Genomic DNA, 16,661 nt, shown 5'->3' on the forward strand with positions numbered 1-16,661 from the left:
TGACGAGTGAGAATTATTTCGTGAAGTGAAGATGAGACGAATGACGCATTTCAAGAAATCCTCCCCAAAAGTTGTTTTCGGAAATGATTGAAAGGCTCGGAAAGCGAGTGAAAATCATTGCATTGAAAAGGTGAATGAATTACCGATTCAAAACACTGGTCATCAACTCATTTTGCCCCTTAAGTTCCTGACATAGACCTAAAAAACGATTTTTCGCAGAGGCCGAAAAGTGGCCAGAAAGGCCGAGAGTCAATTTGTCCCGTCACAAAGACAATCACAACTCCCGAATTTCAAGGACGTCCTGAAGATGCCTGATAAGAACTTGGTACTTGATGAAAGTGCCTATCAACTGGGTCAACTGTTCCCCCTTCAAATTGTCACGACAAACTCCTGCTTGAGCACTCCACGAGAGTTTATATTACTCCTTATCTGCCAATCTCGTGAGACTTCTGGCAACAAAGTTGACGGGCTGACTGCCCTTCTAACTTTAGAACCAGAAACCAGTACCAGAAAATGGCATGACGATTTCAACCGGTCAGCATGTACTTAGAAGCACTTGCCAGGTGTTCATTGCGAGCAGATCTGCTGATGATCCAAATTCCTTGAATGTCGTCCAAACCAACAGCACCAGAAAGCAACATAATGTTCGATTCCTTTCACGCCGGGACCTCCCGAAGTCCTTGATAGAAAGGAATCACCATATTGTCTTCACCCCGACGTTTCCCTCGAAAATATTCACCCGTGAATCAGACCAGTCCCAGGCAAGTCTTATCCTTCCCAAAAGAATGCCACATGGGAATGTATTTTTCTTCGTTTTGCGGTGTTGATGATAGCATCTTCCTCTTCTCGAATTAGAGACAGGCCACGAGAATGAGAGAAGGACAGCAAACCGAGAGAAGAAACAGCGACAATGTTGAGGCCTCATACTGAAGTGAAGCGAAGGGAGGGGGAGGCAAGCGAAGAAAAAGATCCTGGGACCCATTGTCGTGAAAGATAAGCCGTCTCAGACGCTAGGGACCTTCGACGCCTTCTCGTTCCACGTCGACGACAACCCGACCACCCAAGTGCCACGCACTCTGTAAAGCATCTGCTTTCCTCACTCATCGATGAATGACAAATCAAAGCCCTCCACGTAAACGTGAACTATCCCGTGATCTCTTCTTTTGTATTTCAGCTATGCAATAGGAATCATTGTGTGAGGGTTATTCGTCTCACTTGTACTCATCGAGTCTATCCACGAGTACGAGATTCATCTGATGACGGAGATAATCACTCGGTGTGGAACGTGCTCACTAAGTTCCTTTCGTTCATTCGTGCACTGACTAATTGACCAAGTGCTAGTGGAATTTCTTTGGATCTATATTAGATCTGTGCGGATAATTTCATCGAGAAGCTATAGTTAGGTTTCTGGATGACGATGCCGTGACCGCATGCTGGTGACAGCCTTGCTTCCCCTTCTTTACCTTTCCATTGAAGTAGGTAGACAGACATCAATAACTTGAATGTTTTCAAAATACTCTTCTTGGCAGGAAAGCTACGGCTATTCCTGTATGATGAGAGTGTTTCCTGCTGAGACGCCCTCGAAGGGCTCCTATCTACAGCTTTATCAATAAAGACAGACAGAAAGGCATCAATTACTCGGATATTGTGAAAACAACCCTCATTAAAACAAGAATTATCTGCCCGAGAATAAAATCCGTGACAACACACGTGGATGCTATTCGTTCTGTTGAGAGACTACAAGACAGAGAGACGCAGGGGCCAACAGAGCAGTATTTAACACCTCGCCGAGAGGTACGTGTTCAAGACGCGCGAGATATGTTGTTAGGACCGAGAGGAGGACACGAGGTGATCGATCACGTATTTTTGTTTCATTTATTTTTACCTGTCTTTGACGCTCGAGAGTTGGGTGACTTAGACGATGTTGAATTCGTCCGGACATCTAGACCTGAATCATCTGGTTTCTGGTCCTTAGGAGGAGTGGTTGGAGGCGATGGGAATCAGCTGGTCTTGGGGAAGCTCGGAGGATTGGCGGGGAAAGGGGAGAGTGTATTTGCCGTTTTGCATTTCGGCTTTTCGCGAGGGTTGAAGTATACCCAGTATGAGAGGACGCTAATCCCGTAATAGGATTTATGCGCGTGAGCTCGATTGCCTCCAGTCAAGGATACCCATTTGCACTGGGTTCGGGACTAATTTTGACGACCCTTATCAGAAACTGTTTATCGCGGGGAGGGGGTGTCTTACATTGGATAATGATGCGGAATTAATGTTCGGGACGAGATGTGTAAGGATGGATTGAAAGGGTCAAGATTGCGCCAACTTTGGGTGAAGGCAGGCTGCAAGGTAGCGCCAATTAACCTTTTTCCTTTTTAGCTGACTAGAAAGATACAAGAAAGAAGGTCATGGTTCATTCAGAGCCTAATATCAATCTTTTTAAACGAAATTTGGCGATGTTCTTCAATTCTTCAAATAGTCAGAGAAGCGAAAAGACAGGCATTAGCTTAAAAAGGACACAGGAGTCCTTCCAACTCTATAAGATCGAATGAATTGATAGCGAAATCCGTTCCTTTGACATCTTCACGTAATTTGAGGCGAAAAAGACTAATGAGATCATCGCACTGGTTGTAGGGTAATGACAGTCATGTTGTCTTTAGGGAAAAATGTGAGGATTTTCACAGGTAAATACAGGCACATCTAGTGACTGTCATCCACTTCGACATTCCAACCGCGTTCTTTGTTTCTCCTGTTTCTTTCACTCTGGTTTGTTCCCTCAAGGAGATAGGTACAGCCAAGGGACTGTCGTCTTCTTTCTCCTCGAGAAGGGGCATCGATTTCTCTTATTTGGTGACCAATCGCACCGACGCACTTGCCAAGGAGAAAGAGGAAAGAGTATGGGAAGGATTTCTCCCATATTTTCCATCCTTATTCACCAGTCTCTTCATCTCTCCTCTCGTCCATTCTCATTTGCTGCGTTCCGTCTTGCTTGGCTTTTGCCTTTCATGCTAGCCGGCCCGTTAATCCTCCAACAGATCCCACCAGGATCCCACGGAGATGCAACCGAGAATTTGCATACAAGATCTTCGAGTATCTCTTTCTTCGTTACTTGCACGGAGTTTTTGGGGGGAGATTGGACCTTTTTTTGGATGGACCAGACAGTTCAGAACCCCCGGAGATTTTTTTTGTCTCTTTTTCTGGATCGAAAAGACAGAAAAAAATGCAGTGTCGTAAAATGAGACGGGGGTCGATGTTGCTGGCGAATAAATGAGATTCTTGAATTGTGGGGAGTGATTTAAGGGGTAAAACCGGACGAAATTTTCGATTTTTTTTCGCACAAAACGTTTGGCAAGGGACTTGATGGGTAGCAGCAGGTCATTGATGCATAGAAATTTTCGAATAGGTTTCCTACAAAGAGTTTTTAATATTTTCAAAAACCAACTTACACTGGCCTTTAGAAGGTGATGAAGAAGATTCATGTGAATTGGTTTTGAAGAATATTGATAAATTTCTGTAGGAAATTGATTTGAAAATTCTGAATAGCTTCAAGACGTCTTAATTTAACACCTAGAATATCTAGAATGCCTTTCTGTCTCAATTTGAGACATAAAAATGGCTTAAACACAGGCCTAAACTGTCTTAATAATTCTAGCTATTTCTACTTTTTCTACTCTCATTCCTCGAATAAAAAAAATCGAAAAATTTTAATTAAGAGAAATTTCTCAAAATCGACTGAAATCCGAGACTTCATACGCGTTATTACCCAACCCCCTAATCCCCCAGAGTCCCGAGTTTTGTTTCTATCCGATATAACCTCCCTAATGCCCCCCCCCCAAAGAACGTCAGAGGGGCCGTAATTTCTCCCCCTACACATACCGTAAAGTTAATCCATACCATATACGCCGACGATTACCGTTAATTATATTTTCCTAGTGCGTTGACGCACATCGTATTTACCCGAAGTGCGGGATGAGACTCGTGTCCCCCCCCTTCACCCCCTCGCCGCCCCCAACTAGTGCGTGTGGATTTAGCGTGCCTCGTGTGTTTTCCCGAGTGAGATTGGAGACGAGTGTGGGAAGGGAGGCGAGAGAAAAAAAAAGTGGAAGCCACCCCTCGGTACCATCGGCGTTAATACAGCCGCCTGTACTGGTACAGGGGGTGAAGGGGCAGGATTAAATTGGCACCAATTACCAGCAAAACACCCTCCACGCTACCCCTCAGGTTTTTTTTTTCTTTCTGGAGTGCGAATGGATCAGGAGGGAGGAAAAATACTTTTTGGCTTGCTTCAATAATTTCAGCCCTCGTAATATTGCGTTATGAAAATGTGGGGGATGTTTTCTCTCCGTTTTCTTTCTTTCTTTCTTTTTTTTTTCTTTCTTTGTTGTGTAATACGTCTCGTGAAGCCAGGGAAATTTCGATTAAAGAATTACTGTTTGAAGACTTTCGAGTCTTTTGAGTTGAGAATACTTTTGAAGTCGTGAAGTGAAAATAATGAAGCAATGAAAAAATAAAAATGAAAATACGTGAAATAAAAATATATTCTTCACCTATTCCAGCTGACATGAAGCCGGAATTACCGGCGAGTAGTTTTCACCTCTTTCGTATGCTATTTCATTATCCTAAACGCCTCGTTTTCGTTGATTATAGGAAGGTATATAGAATGCAGCGGTTTATGGGAAACTTTAAAGGGTTTTCGTGGTGAGAGGAGGAATGCAGATGGTGGTAACACACGCTGCAGCACGCGACGATCTGTGGTTTTCGCTCGGCGGTGGAAAATTCGGTTGGTGAGGTGTGAATTGAGGGGACTTCAAGGACGAAATTCAGGGTGTCAGATGGTTTTTTTGAATTTGTTGGCAATTGTTGTTATTAGAGGAGGGAGAATAATTCGCAGGCACGAGTCAAGGACGTAACATATTGAGTGCATACTGAAAATGCAAAATTATTTATGGGAAATGTCGGGCAGGAGTTCATCTGGGGGTCGGGGAAGTTTCCGTTAAAAGTGAACGGTAGTAATAAGAGAAAGAACTGTTCACTGCGACAATTACATCTTGTGATGACGTCTCGTTGATTCTCTCGAGGGATATCAATGATTGGAAAATTCTGAGACGATCCAAAAGTCTTTTCAATGGAAATTCCCTAGTAATTCAGTGATCTCGTCCCTCCGAACGTGAAATTATTTACAAATTTCTGATTATTTCTCGTCGTCAGCGTAACGCAAAACTTGTTTGATAATTACACAATAATTACAGTTGAAATGTGAGTCTCAAGTTGTTAATAACATTCTACAATGTCAATGTAATGAAAGTGGAGAGGTAAGATGGTATATTCCACGATGAGTCAACGTAAATGGTAAAGCCAAGAAACGAAGCTGAAACCAGCGGAATATTCGACAGCGGAAAATTCAATTCAAAGGATTTTTGAGGGCTCAAGGGTCAACCAAACATATGAGAAAACTTTTTGCCCAATGAACCTCCCAAAATTCCGTATCTAAGTGCTCTCCCTCCGCACAACGACGAAATAATACAGACAGATACCGTAACTCCATCCCCCCATAATCACCAATATCTCCTTCTTAAAGAGAAAGAAGAAATAATTATAACCGACATAAATCATCCCATAATTGAATGATATACGGCATTAATCGATTTTTTAAAACGATCCAGAGTCGATGCCAATGGAGGGAAAATTAAACAATTTTTTTTTGCTTCCGATGGATATATTTAACTAGTCGACTTTGAAATGAAGCGGAAACCAGCGGAATATTCGACTTTTCTCAGCTACAAAAATTAATGAAAATTAATTAATGTGAAAGTTAATGAACAAGCAGAAAAATCCAGGGGAATCTCTCCTTAAATTCCAGATTCCTTTAAATTTTCAGGGAATGCCTCAAAAATTCCTGGAATTCTAAACGATTTAAAGAAGTTCCCAGAAAATTCAGGGGAATTTGGCAATAAATATTCATTTTCACTTGAAAATTTAAGTAAATTGTGAAATATCTTGAATTTCTTCACTTGAATCGCCAGAGAAACTCGAAGTTCTCTTGACTTTTCCCCCTAAATCGCATTCAAGTTATTTTTCCGGAAAATTCAGCCAAATTTTTTAAACAGTGTTAACAATTACAAAATCCAAAGGCTAAACTTTTTGCTGAACTGTTTGACGACTACTTGACATGTGGAAAAAACCGTTGTACATGTTCAATCGATCGGAAGTCATCGATGGTCCCGGTATTTTCCATGAATTACAAAATATTCACATTTTTTCCATCGCCGTCCGAGAAGGGGACGCGTCACAAGGCATTAGCCTGCTCATACATGCACAAACTAACCTCCACGAGTGAAATATCAATGTGCGTGTAACATTGTCGGCTTATTGTATACACAAATGGGCGGTCTTGCAAGTCGCAAGGAATAAACCGCTGCTCTCCAATTGGTCGAGGGAGTCGTTACACTTATCGCGTTGCCGAGGTGAACGATGTGTGCAAATTCAAGACGCCTTGCTGAGGGGAAAAAAAAACAAAGAGGCGAAAAAATAGTGGAGGAGGTAGAATGTGTACGTGACGGTGGGTGTGAGAAAATATCGCGGGGTGAAGTGTGTGGGGGATCATTATCGGTTTCGAGGGGGACAATTGCGAGGACGCGTTGCGTGAGGATAAAAAAAATATTGAAATTTCGATGTGAAACCCCCACCAGTGGATAGCTGGGAAATTTTCCGGGTCCGATCACTACTTATAAACCCTTTTTCAACGATTATTCGGCGAGATATCGACCGCCAAAGTTGCTATTTTTAATTTTGCTTCCGCGATTTTTCGCGAACTAAATCAGCAAAAAGGGTTATGACCAGGGTTTCGGAACGGAAATTAGTCCGGTTCTCCGATGAAAGGGTCGACAAATTCGCGACGTGAAATAATTTTTTTTTATTTTGAATTTGACTTGAAATTTTTTTTTTTTAAATATTGTCAAGTATTCAGGGTAAAGTATTCACGTCTAGAGATGATTTTAAAAAATATTGAAATTTCTATGTGAAACCCCCGCCTCCGATCACTGCTCACAAACCCTTTTTCAACGATTATTCGGCGAGATATCGAACGCCAAATTTGCGATTTTTAATTTTGCTTCCGCGATTTTTCGCGAACTAAATCAGCAAAAAGGTTATGACCAGGTTTTCGGAACGGAAATTAGTCCGCTTCTCCGATGAAAGGGTCGACAAATTCGCGACGTGAAATAATTTTTTTTTATTTTGAATTGGACTTGAAATTTTTTTTTTTTAAATATTGTCAAGTATTCAGGGTAAAGTATTCACGTCTGGAGATGATTTTAAAAAATATTGAAATTTCGATGTGAAACCCCCGCCTCCGATCACTGCTTACAAACCCTTTTTCAACGATTATTCGGCGAGATATCGAACGCCAAAGTTGCAATTTTTAATTTTGCTTCCGCGATTTTTCGCGAACTAAATCAGCAAAAAGGTTATGACCAGGTTTTCGGAACGGAAATTAGCCCGCTTCTCCGATGAAAGGGTCGACAAATTCGCGACGTGAAATAATTTTTTTTTATTTTGAATTGGACTTGAAATTTTTTTTTTTTAAATATTGTCAAGTATTCAGGGTAAAGTATTCACGTCTGGAGATGATTTTAAAAAATATTGAAATTTCGATGTGAAACCCCCGCCTCCGATCACTGCTTACAAACCCTTTTTCAACGATTATTCGGCGAGATATCGAACGCCAAAGTTGCAATTTTTAATTTTGCTTCCGCGATTTTTCGCGAACTAAATCAGCAAAAAGGTTATGACCAGGTTTTCGGAACGGAAATTAGCCCCGTTGTCCAATGAAAGGGTCGACAAATTCGCGACGTGAAATAATTTTTTTTTTAATTTTAAATTTAACTTGAAATTTTTTTTTAATTTTTTTTTTTTTTAAATATTGTAAAGTGTTTAGGGGACAGTGTTCACACCTAGAGACGATTAATTTCCATTTTATTAGACGAACGATAAAAAAAAATCTTGTTGGATTGTTCAATGTCAATAAACAATTGATTTAAAAAAAATTCCGAAGATCGATGCAGTTAACAGCGGCGAATATCCCGTAGACAATGTCCGAAAGACCAGTATCACTCGCCTCGTATGATTTATTATGCTGTCAGTATGTCGCTCACAATGACCGCCTCCTCGATTCCCTGACAGAGCGATTATCGTCAAGTCCGATCTCGACTAATCATCGTTAGCATGAATAACGACAATAGTAATCCCCTCAAAGAGGTGTCCTTTTTTTTCGGCCGAATAGACCGGGCTCAGACGCGAGTTGGTGTCAACGACAGGCCCTGAATCACAGTTCATGAATTCAAATAGATATGGGGCCCAGTTAGTGGGCTTATAAGGGGTTCAGTACCTGATTTACACGTGGGTGTTCAGCGAAACATTGAGCTCTACACGTGGCGGGAAGACGCATTCTCGAGACGATGTGCCACGATGTCTTGGACATTAACTAAAAATACACGCGACATCGTGTCGAGAACGTCGGCGCCGAGATATTGCGGGGATTTTCTTTTTTTTCGGTTTGTTTTTGGTTGTCTGTCACCAGAGGGGGCATATAAATTTAAAAAACGAGGTTGAGGCGCAGTTTTTCGATGCTTGTTTTAACGAGAAACACGATTCATTCCAAATTTATAAAATTATTTGGAATTAATTTTTTTTTCGGCAATGACAATTTTTTTTAATTTAATAAAATGAAAATTTAGACGGTGAATCTCAAATCAATCGAGGTGGTTTCAGAATTTTTTTTTCTCCATTATTGCGAGGCTTGAATTAGTGGAAAGCTAAGACGCATTAAAATAATTCATTTGTTAATTTTTTTTTTTGCATCACTCGTTTCGAAAATAAATTACAGATTCGGATGCGGCGTACCAAAAAGCATTGATTACAATCATTTTCAGCCGTTAGTTAAAAATTGGTTACGCAAATGCCCTGAGCGTATGGACTATTTCCATTTTTCTACAATTTTTGAGAATATTCAATAATTTTGATGAAAAACGACTAATCCTAGAGAATTTTCCCAATGATTCTCTATTTTTTTAGAACATTCTCCACCGGTCTAGACTGTTCTACAACTTTCTAGAGCACTTCATGGTTTTTCAGAGACACGGACATCCCAAATTCATGTAATTAATTAATTATAATTAATTAATATAATTTATTTATGAAGCATGCGTGAAAATTCCGATTCGTAAGATAATTTTTACTCAATTTTATGGCAGAATTAATTTTGAAAATCCCTTTCAAAATAACTTTCCAGAACCTTCCATGAATTGCACTGTCAGAAATTTATTGAAATTTAATAATTAATGAAATTAATTAATTCACTTAATTTTTTGAAATCTTCAATATTCTGAACTTGAATTCAATGTCAGGTTTAATTGCTCATGAAATTCATCTGATTCCCCTGATTCATCTTGGAAATTCAATCAAGTTTCAATTAATTAATCTGAATTAAGTAAAATGAAGTTTTTCATTAGGAATGATCATTGAATTTTCAATCAAAATTTGAATTTTCAGACCCATCGCGAAAATTAAGCAACAGATTGAAAATTCGGAGGAAAAGTTTCCTGAATTTTCACGATTTTCAGTAATTTTCATTGTCGTATGAACCTGAAAAATCAAATTTCATTGAATATTCAAGAACACTGACGGATTTATCAATAACAAGATCAATGGAAATTCCATGTAAATTATTCGTTGTTAAAAATTTCAAGAGTAATTTCGAATTTAGTGTACCGGAGAAACGAACGCTCCAAGCTCGAAGAAATTTCCAAGAGGCCGACCCACGAGATGTGTAGAATGAGAAATTTCCAAGAGGGCGAAATAAGAATTGGGGAGAATGAGAAAAACCTCGAAGAGGGGGTAATACCCCCGGCTGGAAAGTGGCCCCGTTACAAGTTTTACTGCAGTTTTGCGGCTCGAAACAGCGAGCGCGTAACGGGTAGCAATTGAATTTAAATATTCAATTATGCGATGTGTAAATGAAATAGAAGTCCTATGCAAATGTCTACACGCTAAGGGTTGTTGCAAATATAAAGGGTTAAATATTTATTAGACGAGGGTTAACCGAGATTTATGGGCGGACCTTGGCGGCTCTACGGCAAACCGGGCGACGCTTACACTCCACGAAATGAGGGAAAAGAAGTGTTCGGGGGTCGCTACCTGGGGAAATCGCTGAGGGATGGGAGTCAGTCTGTGGGGGTGGCTAACGTCGATTTTGGGGAGGCGGTACTTCAGGAATATTGCAATTTTCGGGGGGATTCGGAGCCCCACGATCGCAACAGCGAGACGATTCGTTCTTAATTTCTTGAATTACAACTAGATCGATTAAACACTAATGTTCAAAAATTTCTGACGTCTGATTTCGATAAATTTGGATCGATTCCTCCGGCATCAAGCTGAGAGAATTTCCGATTCCGATCACTGGTCACAACTCCTTTTTCCTCGACCATTCGTCGAGATATCGAAGGCAGAAATTTTCGACTCGAAATTTCGCCCCTGCGATATCTCGACTAATAGTCGACCAAAAAGGACTTAAGACCAGGGTCTTGAATCGGAAATGTTCTCACCCTGATGTGAGAGAAACACCTCAGACGTCAGAAATTCCTCATGCAAGGAAGGAAGCCCAGCCATAACTCGAATAAAAAAAAGTCATTAACTCAACAATGCTAACATTTATTTATAATGAAAATACGTTGATTGAGACAGTAGTTCAAACAGTATCATTATCGGTAATATATTATCACTATAATGCTAGTCGTATACAATGTGCGGAGTGAGTTGATTTTCCATGTTTCCTCTCATAATTTGTTTTCTCATCATCATCGAACTTCCTTACCACTAAATAAGTTTACTGTGAAGTATGTAACACCCATACATTTACAATTCTCATCCCGAGAGATGATTCTCCATGTACACGTCACCATTCATTATAAATCAATCAACTTAACTCTCTCTCTCTCTCTCTATCTGTCGTCCTCCTCAATAATCTCTCAATCCGCGAATCCCGATAATTCGCGATGTTAAACTCAAATTGAAATGTCTCCCTCCTTCGCACTACAAACGTTAACAAATTACGATGAGAAACAATACGAAACAAAAATGAAAAAAAGAAAACGTAACTACACGACATTCAACAAATGCTTAAGCCCGACAAATACATGGGCGAGGTTTGAGTGTGGTTAATCCAACTGAAAATGAATGAAAAAAAAAATCCCTAAACTAACTTGTGAGCATTAAAAAAGTCTCTGTTAATATTTATATAATATATATATTTTTACAAGACAAAATGAAAAATTCCCCATATCACGGTGAATCGGGCTCCGCAGCACTGTCGATACACATTTTTAGTCAATTTATGGTAATGATTATTTATGTAATTCATAAATGCACGGCTGAATATAATTATATCGACAGTGAGTGGGCGATTAGTGACACGACAATGCAGCGGAGAACGACAAAACACTTGCATTATTTTTTTTCTTTTCCACTTCTTCATTTCATTATCGTTATAATGCCTAACTATTCGCGCGTGTATACGACTATTCGTCATTCGTACTTAATTTTAACCTCTTCGCTCTCCATGTCCGACATATATCTTCATATTTTAATTAATTAAGTACAGTCTTGGCGAGCACGCCCACTGCAACCTATGGCACTAAGTATTCACGTTTTGTCGTCGCCGTGGGTTTTCAATTTTTTTCAATCTTCATATTTCCCAGAGAATTGAACAAAATATGAATTAAATCAATCGTATTTACAATTCTGGCTCTGAAACCCTCAATCAATGTCAAATTTTTGAAAATTTCCAGAGCAAAATTTTGAGTTTTGATGACGAAACCGGCATCACCTCAGACCCGGGAAAATTTCCGTTCCGGAATCCTGTTCATAAGTCCCATTTGCCCGAGTAGTTCCCGACCTTCGGAAGATTGAAATTTCGATTTCCGAAATTTGCCTCCTCGATATCTCGCCGACTAATTGAGCAAAAGGGACTTATGACCAGGGTTCTGAGACGGAAACCTCCCTGGCTGCACGATGAAGCCCCCAAGAGTCATCTCCCCTGCGATTTTTCTCGTCTGAATGCTGCAGTCAAAGACACAACAGCTGCCAGTTCCATCGGTTCTTCCTCAGCAGCGCCTCCAGCCTCGTCAAAATTACTAAAAAACCATTTCACCTTAAAGAAACCAACAAATAACCGAGATGACTCATCTCGGCCCTAGGTTCGGCACTCGTAACTAGGGTTCTAGCAAGCAGGTGCTGTAATCCACCTTAACCAAAACCCCCGGTACTTGAACCCCAAGCATCGACTCGTAGAACTTTACTCATATCAATCATAAAATCCAATTGAGGAATCATCATCTGCCAAAATGATGAACAATTGAATCCTCAATCGTATCGTGCATGCTGCTCCTGATGCCTTACCCGAATGCCTGTCCTGCACCCCTCATCATAACCCCAAAAATCAATCATGTCAATGTAAAAAACATGCGCTAGATGATTAAACCAAATTAATGTCCACCAATGAAAGTGTCCAAAATGTTGCAACTGGCCAGTAATTCCCTTTACGCGCATGATTTCGTGCAATGTGGGGCTCAATTGCGCGTTTCAAAGACCTTGGCCATAACTAAAAAGTGGACTTATGACGACACAGTTAATAATTTCAGGGTGCAGGACACATATTCATACGACAAATTTCGAAAAAAAAATAATATGGCTTTTACCCATTTCACCATGGGCGAGGCACCAGACATATGCAGCACTCGATAAATACTTCCTCAAATTGTTATTGATTATTTCAATTCTACAAGTCAAGTAGACAGGGTCAAGTACGGGAATTAAGGGGGGGTGGATAACGCGCGCCCTGCCGGCCAGGACTTGTACCTCACACAACTCCCTAGTTACGAGTACCGAGACCTAGTTTATTTGAAACAACAGTCGCATTTTAATCGTTATTTCAATTATAATTTTTCATAATCGCATTTGTTATCGTCCGAATTGACACGCACACGTGCTACCGATCGTCATCGCCTATTACTCGTTAACATTTGATAAAGTATAAAGTATATTTACAAAAGAAACCGAGCGAAATGGCTCAGAATTGTCAATGACACATTCAAATTATGACTTTCCTTCCTTTCATGAATCATTGTCTCCTGATTAGTCTCAATTATCGTGATTTTCACTGTTTGCTCACACAATCACTCGCACACTTGCTCACACTCTCTCAAAATCCTCACAACGCAAATGCGAATGGTAACACTAATCATCGATTATTTAAAAACCATTCTCATTTATTTATCATCGCCATCGAAACGTGCTCGTTCACATCAGTTTATTTATACCTCTTAATTATTATTTTTTCACTATTCCCTTTGATTTTTTATTGATCTCGTTTAAAAATAGACACGTATGTATTCTTTTACACGACCTTAAGAGCTATTACGTATATCTTTTGCATCACGATTTAAGTGAATTTAATAGTGAAAAATGTATCGCACGTTGTCATCGTTGCTATTTATAAATAATCTTGCGCACCGATGGCAATCGAGCGATTTTTCAGGATCCAATACCGGAACTATGGGCCCCAAATGAACGTATTTACGTATACTGTGTCTATGTCACGAAGACAGGCAGATAATGCCCCCAATTACGTTCTCAAAAGATTTATTTTCATTGAAATAAAAGATAAAATCGTCTCGCCGTTATGAAATTCAAATTCAAAATGCAAAATTCGAGTCTCATTAATTTATGAATAATCGATGATCTAGCGATCGATAGATCAGTTTCTCGATAAATAATTATCGAATTAATTCTCGTAAATTCACGTAAATGTGATGAGTGAATGAAATTTGAAGTCGCTGGATCGTCGATTAGACAATCAAGTGCTCCCCTCCCCCGTAGAAAATTACAATTCCTAACCTCATCCCAATCTCGATTATCTAGAGCATAAAAAGTACAACCGATGACCCCCGCCGAACGCCTCAACAGGACCCTCCGGCCCGCGCACGACATCGAACCGCCCCAGTTCTGCCGAATCAACAATTTTGAGAAATTCTTTAAAAAAAAACGATGTCAAGATAAATAAGATGATAACAGATGAACAAAGCAGGTGGTGTGTCATCTAGAGTATAGGACAGATGCAAATGGCAGTATCTCCAGATGATGAATCATCTGATGAAGAGCAATTTCCCAAATTGAAGATAAGATGAATAAGATGAAATAAGATGAACACAAGAGACAGAGACGTACACTGTTGGAATTTTCTACCAAAATATCTGGCACTGTTCGTGGAAATTTTTATAACCCCACTTTTCCACTGAAATTTCAGTTCCATTATTCCATGAAAACTGCAGCCCCAAATGTCCAAGAAATTTCAGTAATTATTTTCCAACAGTGTAATGCACAAAGAGGGTTATGTGATTTGGATAACGATTTGGATGGGTTGAGGATTCTAAAGGACAGAAGCACATGTTGATGTTAAGTATCTCGAAATGACTCTAGAAGTACCATTAAACCCGCATAATGAATTGCAAAAAAAAATCATCTCAATTAAACTAAACATCGATAATCTACAATTACGAGCACGGATAAACAGCCGAACTGATGCTGTGGTAGGCGGCGAGGGCGGCGTGCGCGTGCGCGTGCGCAGGGGGCGCGGAGGCGGCGTGCGGCGATGTAGCCATTGCGGTGGCTGCCGCGGCTGCCATCATCATCTGTTGGTGCGTACGCTTTAGGGAGTTGGGAGTTGTGGCGGCGCTACTTGGGGTAGTGTTCGACTGCGGCGGGTGATTTTGGCTTTGGTTTTGGTTGTTCAGTTGCAGGGGGGTGGTACTGCCGATTGCATGGTGGTGGTGATTGTGATGGTGGTGGGGGGTTAACGCGTCGTGCGGATAGTAAGACGTTGACGATGGTGAGGTACTCACGACGTCCGGTGTACTTGCTCCATCAGTATGACTCGTACTGTCAGCTGTACTACGTGGACCACCATCGAGTCCATTACCAAGATCCGGTGGTTTTGTGCTCTCACGATCATCGATCACAAGATCTATTGGCATTTTGCCCTTCAGACAGCTTATGTACCGGTGGCAGAAGTTGTCGCACAATTCGTGAACCTGAAAGAAGAAGACGATTGATAACGTTTAATTAAGAGTTGACTGAGACTGGCTTTCACAAGTTGAAACAGATGTACAATTTTTAAGGTTAAAAACATCAGTGACATTTTAATGTTGAGGGCCATTGGACAAGACCAAGAGTTTTCAGTGGACAGGAGAATGGAGGCTTGAAGCAGCCAGTGGCCAGTCAACCAGAATGTTATGTATGCAAATGAACCATGACAAGCCTATAGAGCCCATCTTCCTAGTCTCTCTTACAAAACCCGCCCTTTCCCCACTCTTTCGTCTCCACCAACCAGCGGCATTCGACTTAGAAAAAATATATGTATTATATAAGCAAAAAAAGGATTGAGTGAAAAAATCGTTATCTTGTTATATGTAAATTGTTCCTCTTGGTTCGAAAGTCTACTTGGGGATTATGATGCCGCTTCTGCAGTACTGCCTGCATCTCTCTACTCCAGCATGATAGAGACCATCGTAACATACAGACCAGTGAAGGTTAGGATAATCATTACCATAGGCCTCTTATATATGCCTCACTCACTATTCTTATTAGACAGGTATTTATATGTAATAGTCGGCCATTTTGCCCGGAAGGTGAAATAAAACGACTAATGCCCAGTGAAACGTGTTTTGCTTCTTGTAGTCTTAGAACAATGCACGCGTTTATCATGAATTATAGTGAGACCAATGGGCTATCCCCTTTTATTTATCACCGATTTCAACTTGACGATTCTCGGGATAGATGTCCATTGAAATTTAACGTTGTACAAGAGGCACTGGACCTCGAGTCTTAAATTATATCTTCGGTGTCTCCTTGGTCCCCCCTGGTCTTTCTCGTTTCCTTCACGACAATGCCTTTACAGATGACTATAGATTTCGAGAGGTAGCGAGAGAAGGAGGGACCGAAGGACATCGGCTATAATACCAGACTGGTTAGAATTTGATCCACCGGGAGTCGAGTCCAACCGGCTGACAATGCTGAAGACAAAAAGAATAGAGTGAAAAAATAAGAGAGAACTGATCATCGATAGAAGGTAGACAGCAAGTCGTATCCACTCGGCTGTCTTCGGCACTCTCTCGACAACTTGGATCATCCTAAACAAGAGTATGGATATCTTCACCATCTTACTTTTTCCCCCCGAGAAAGCTAGAGGTTGTAACGTAACGCCATGGCGTCATGATCTTGCCCTTGCGACACATGATCCTGCGAGTTACCCTTCGAACCGAATGAGAATAGTGAGACAGCGACTCCTGAATGATGCCAAGGACTTCTCATGAGAGAGTCACACGATGTTACAGGTCTAGATGGTTCTGAATATATTAAGTTCATTCGTTCTTTTCGGTATTGCGTAAGGATAGAGGCATTAGGTATGAAGTGGATGATCAAGTGGTGGGAATTGATTGAGATTAGTAAATCGATATGATGCCTGTGGGAATCGCTGGGTTATCGTGTGTCTGTAGTCCTCATGGGGTCCCCCGGAAACAATGTTGTAAGTCATTAAGATGAGGAATGGTCGGATC

General features: G+C 40.6%; 1 protein-coding gene across 2 annotated transcripts in view; it reads right to left on the reverse strand.

The window, feature by feature from the left end:
- LOC107041908 (homeobox protein homothorax) overlaps positions 1–16,661 on the reverse strand; it is a 326,462-nt gene that overhangs the window by 265,222 nt on the left and 44,579 nt on the right. For both annotated transcript variants that reach the window (XM_015262721.1, XM_015262720.1), the window contains exon 6: positions 14,949–15,137. In XM_015262721.1, coding sequence (XP_015118207.1) covers positions 14,949–15,137 — 189 coding nt within the window. The remainder of the gene's footprint in view (positions 1–14,948; positions 15,138–16,661) is intronic.

The sequence above is a fragment of the Diachasma alloeum genome, unplaced genomic scaffold (genome assembly GCF_001412515.2).
Source record: "Diachasma alloeum isolate Michigan unplaced genomic scaffold, Dall2.0 Dall_scaffold_00391, whole genome shotgun sequence".
NCBI classification, from domain to species: domain Eukaryota; kingdom Metazoa; phylum Arthropoda; class Insecta; order Hymenoptera; family Braconidae; genus Diachasma; species Diachasma alloeum.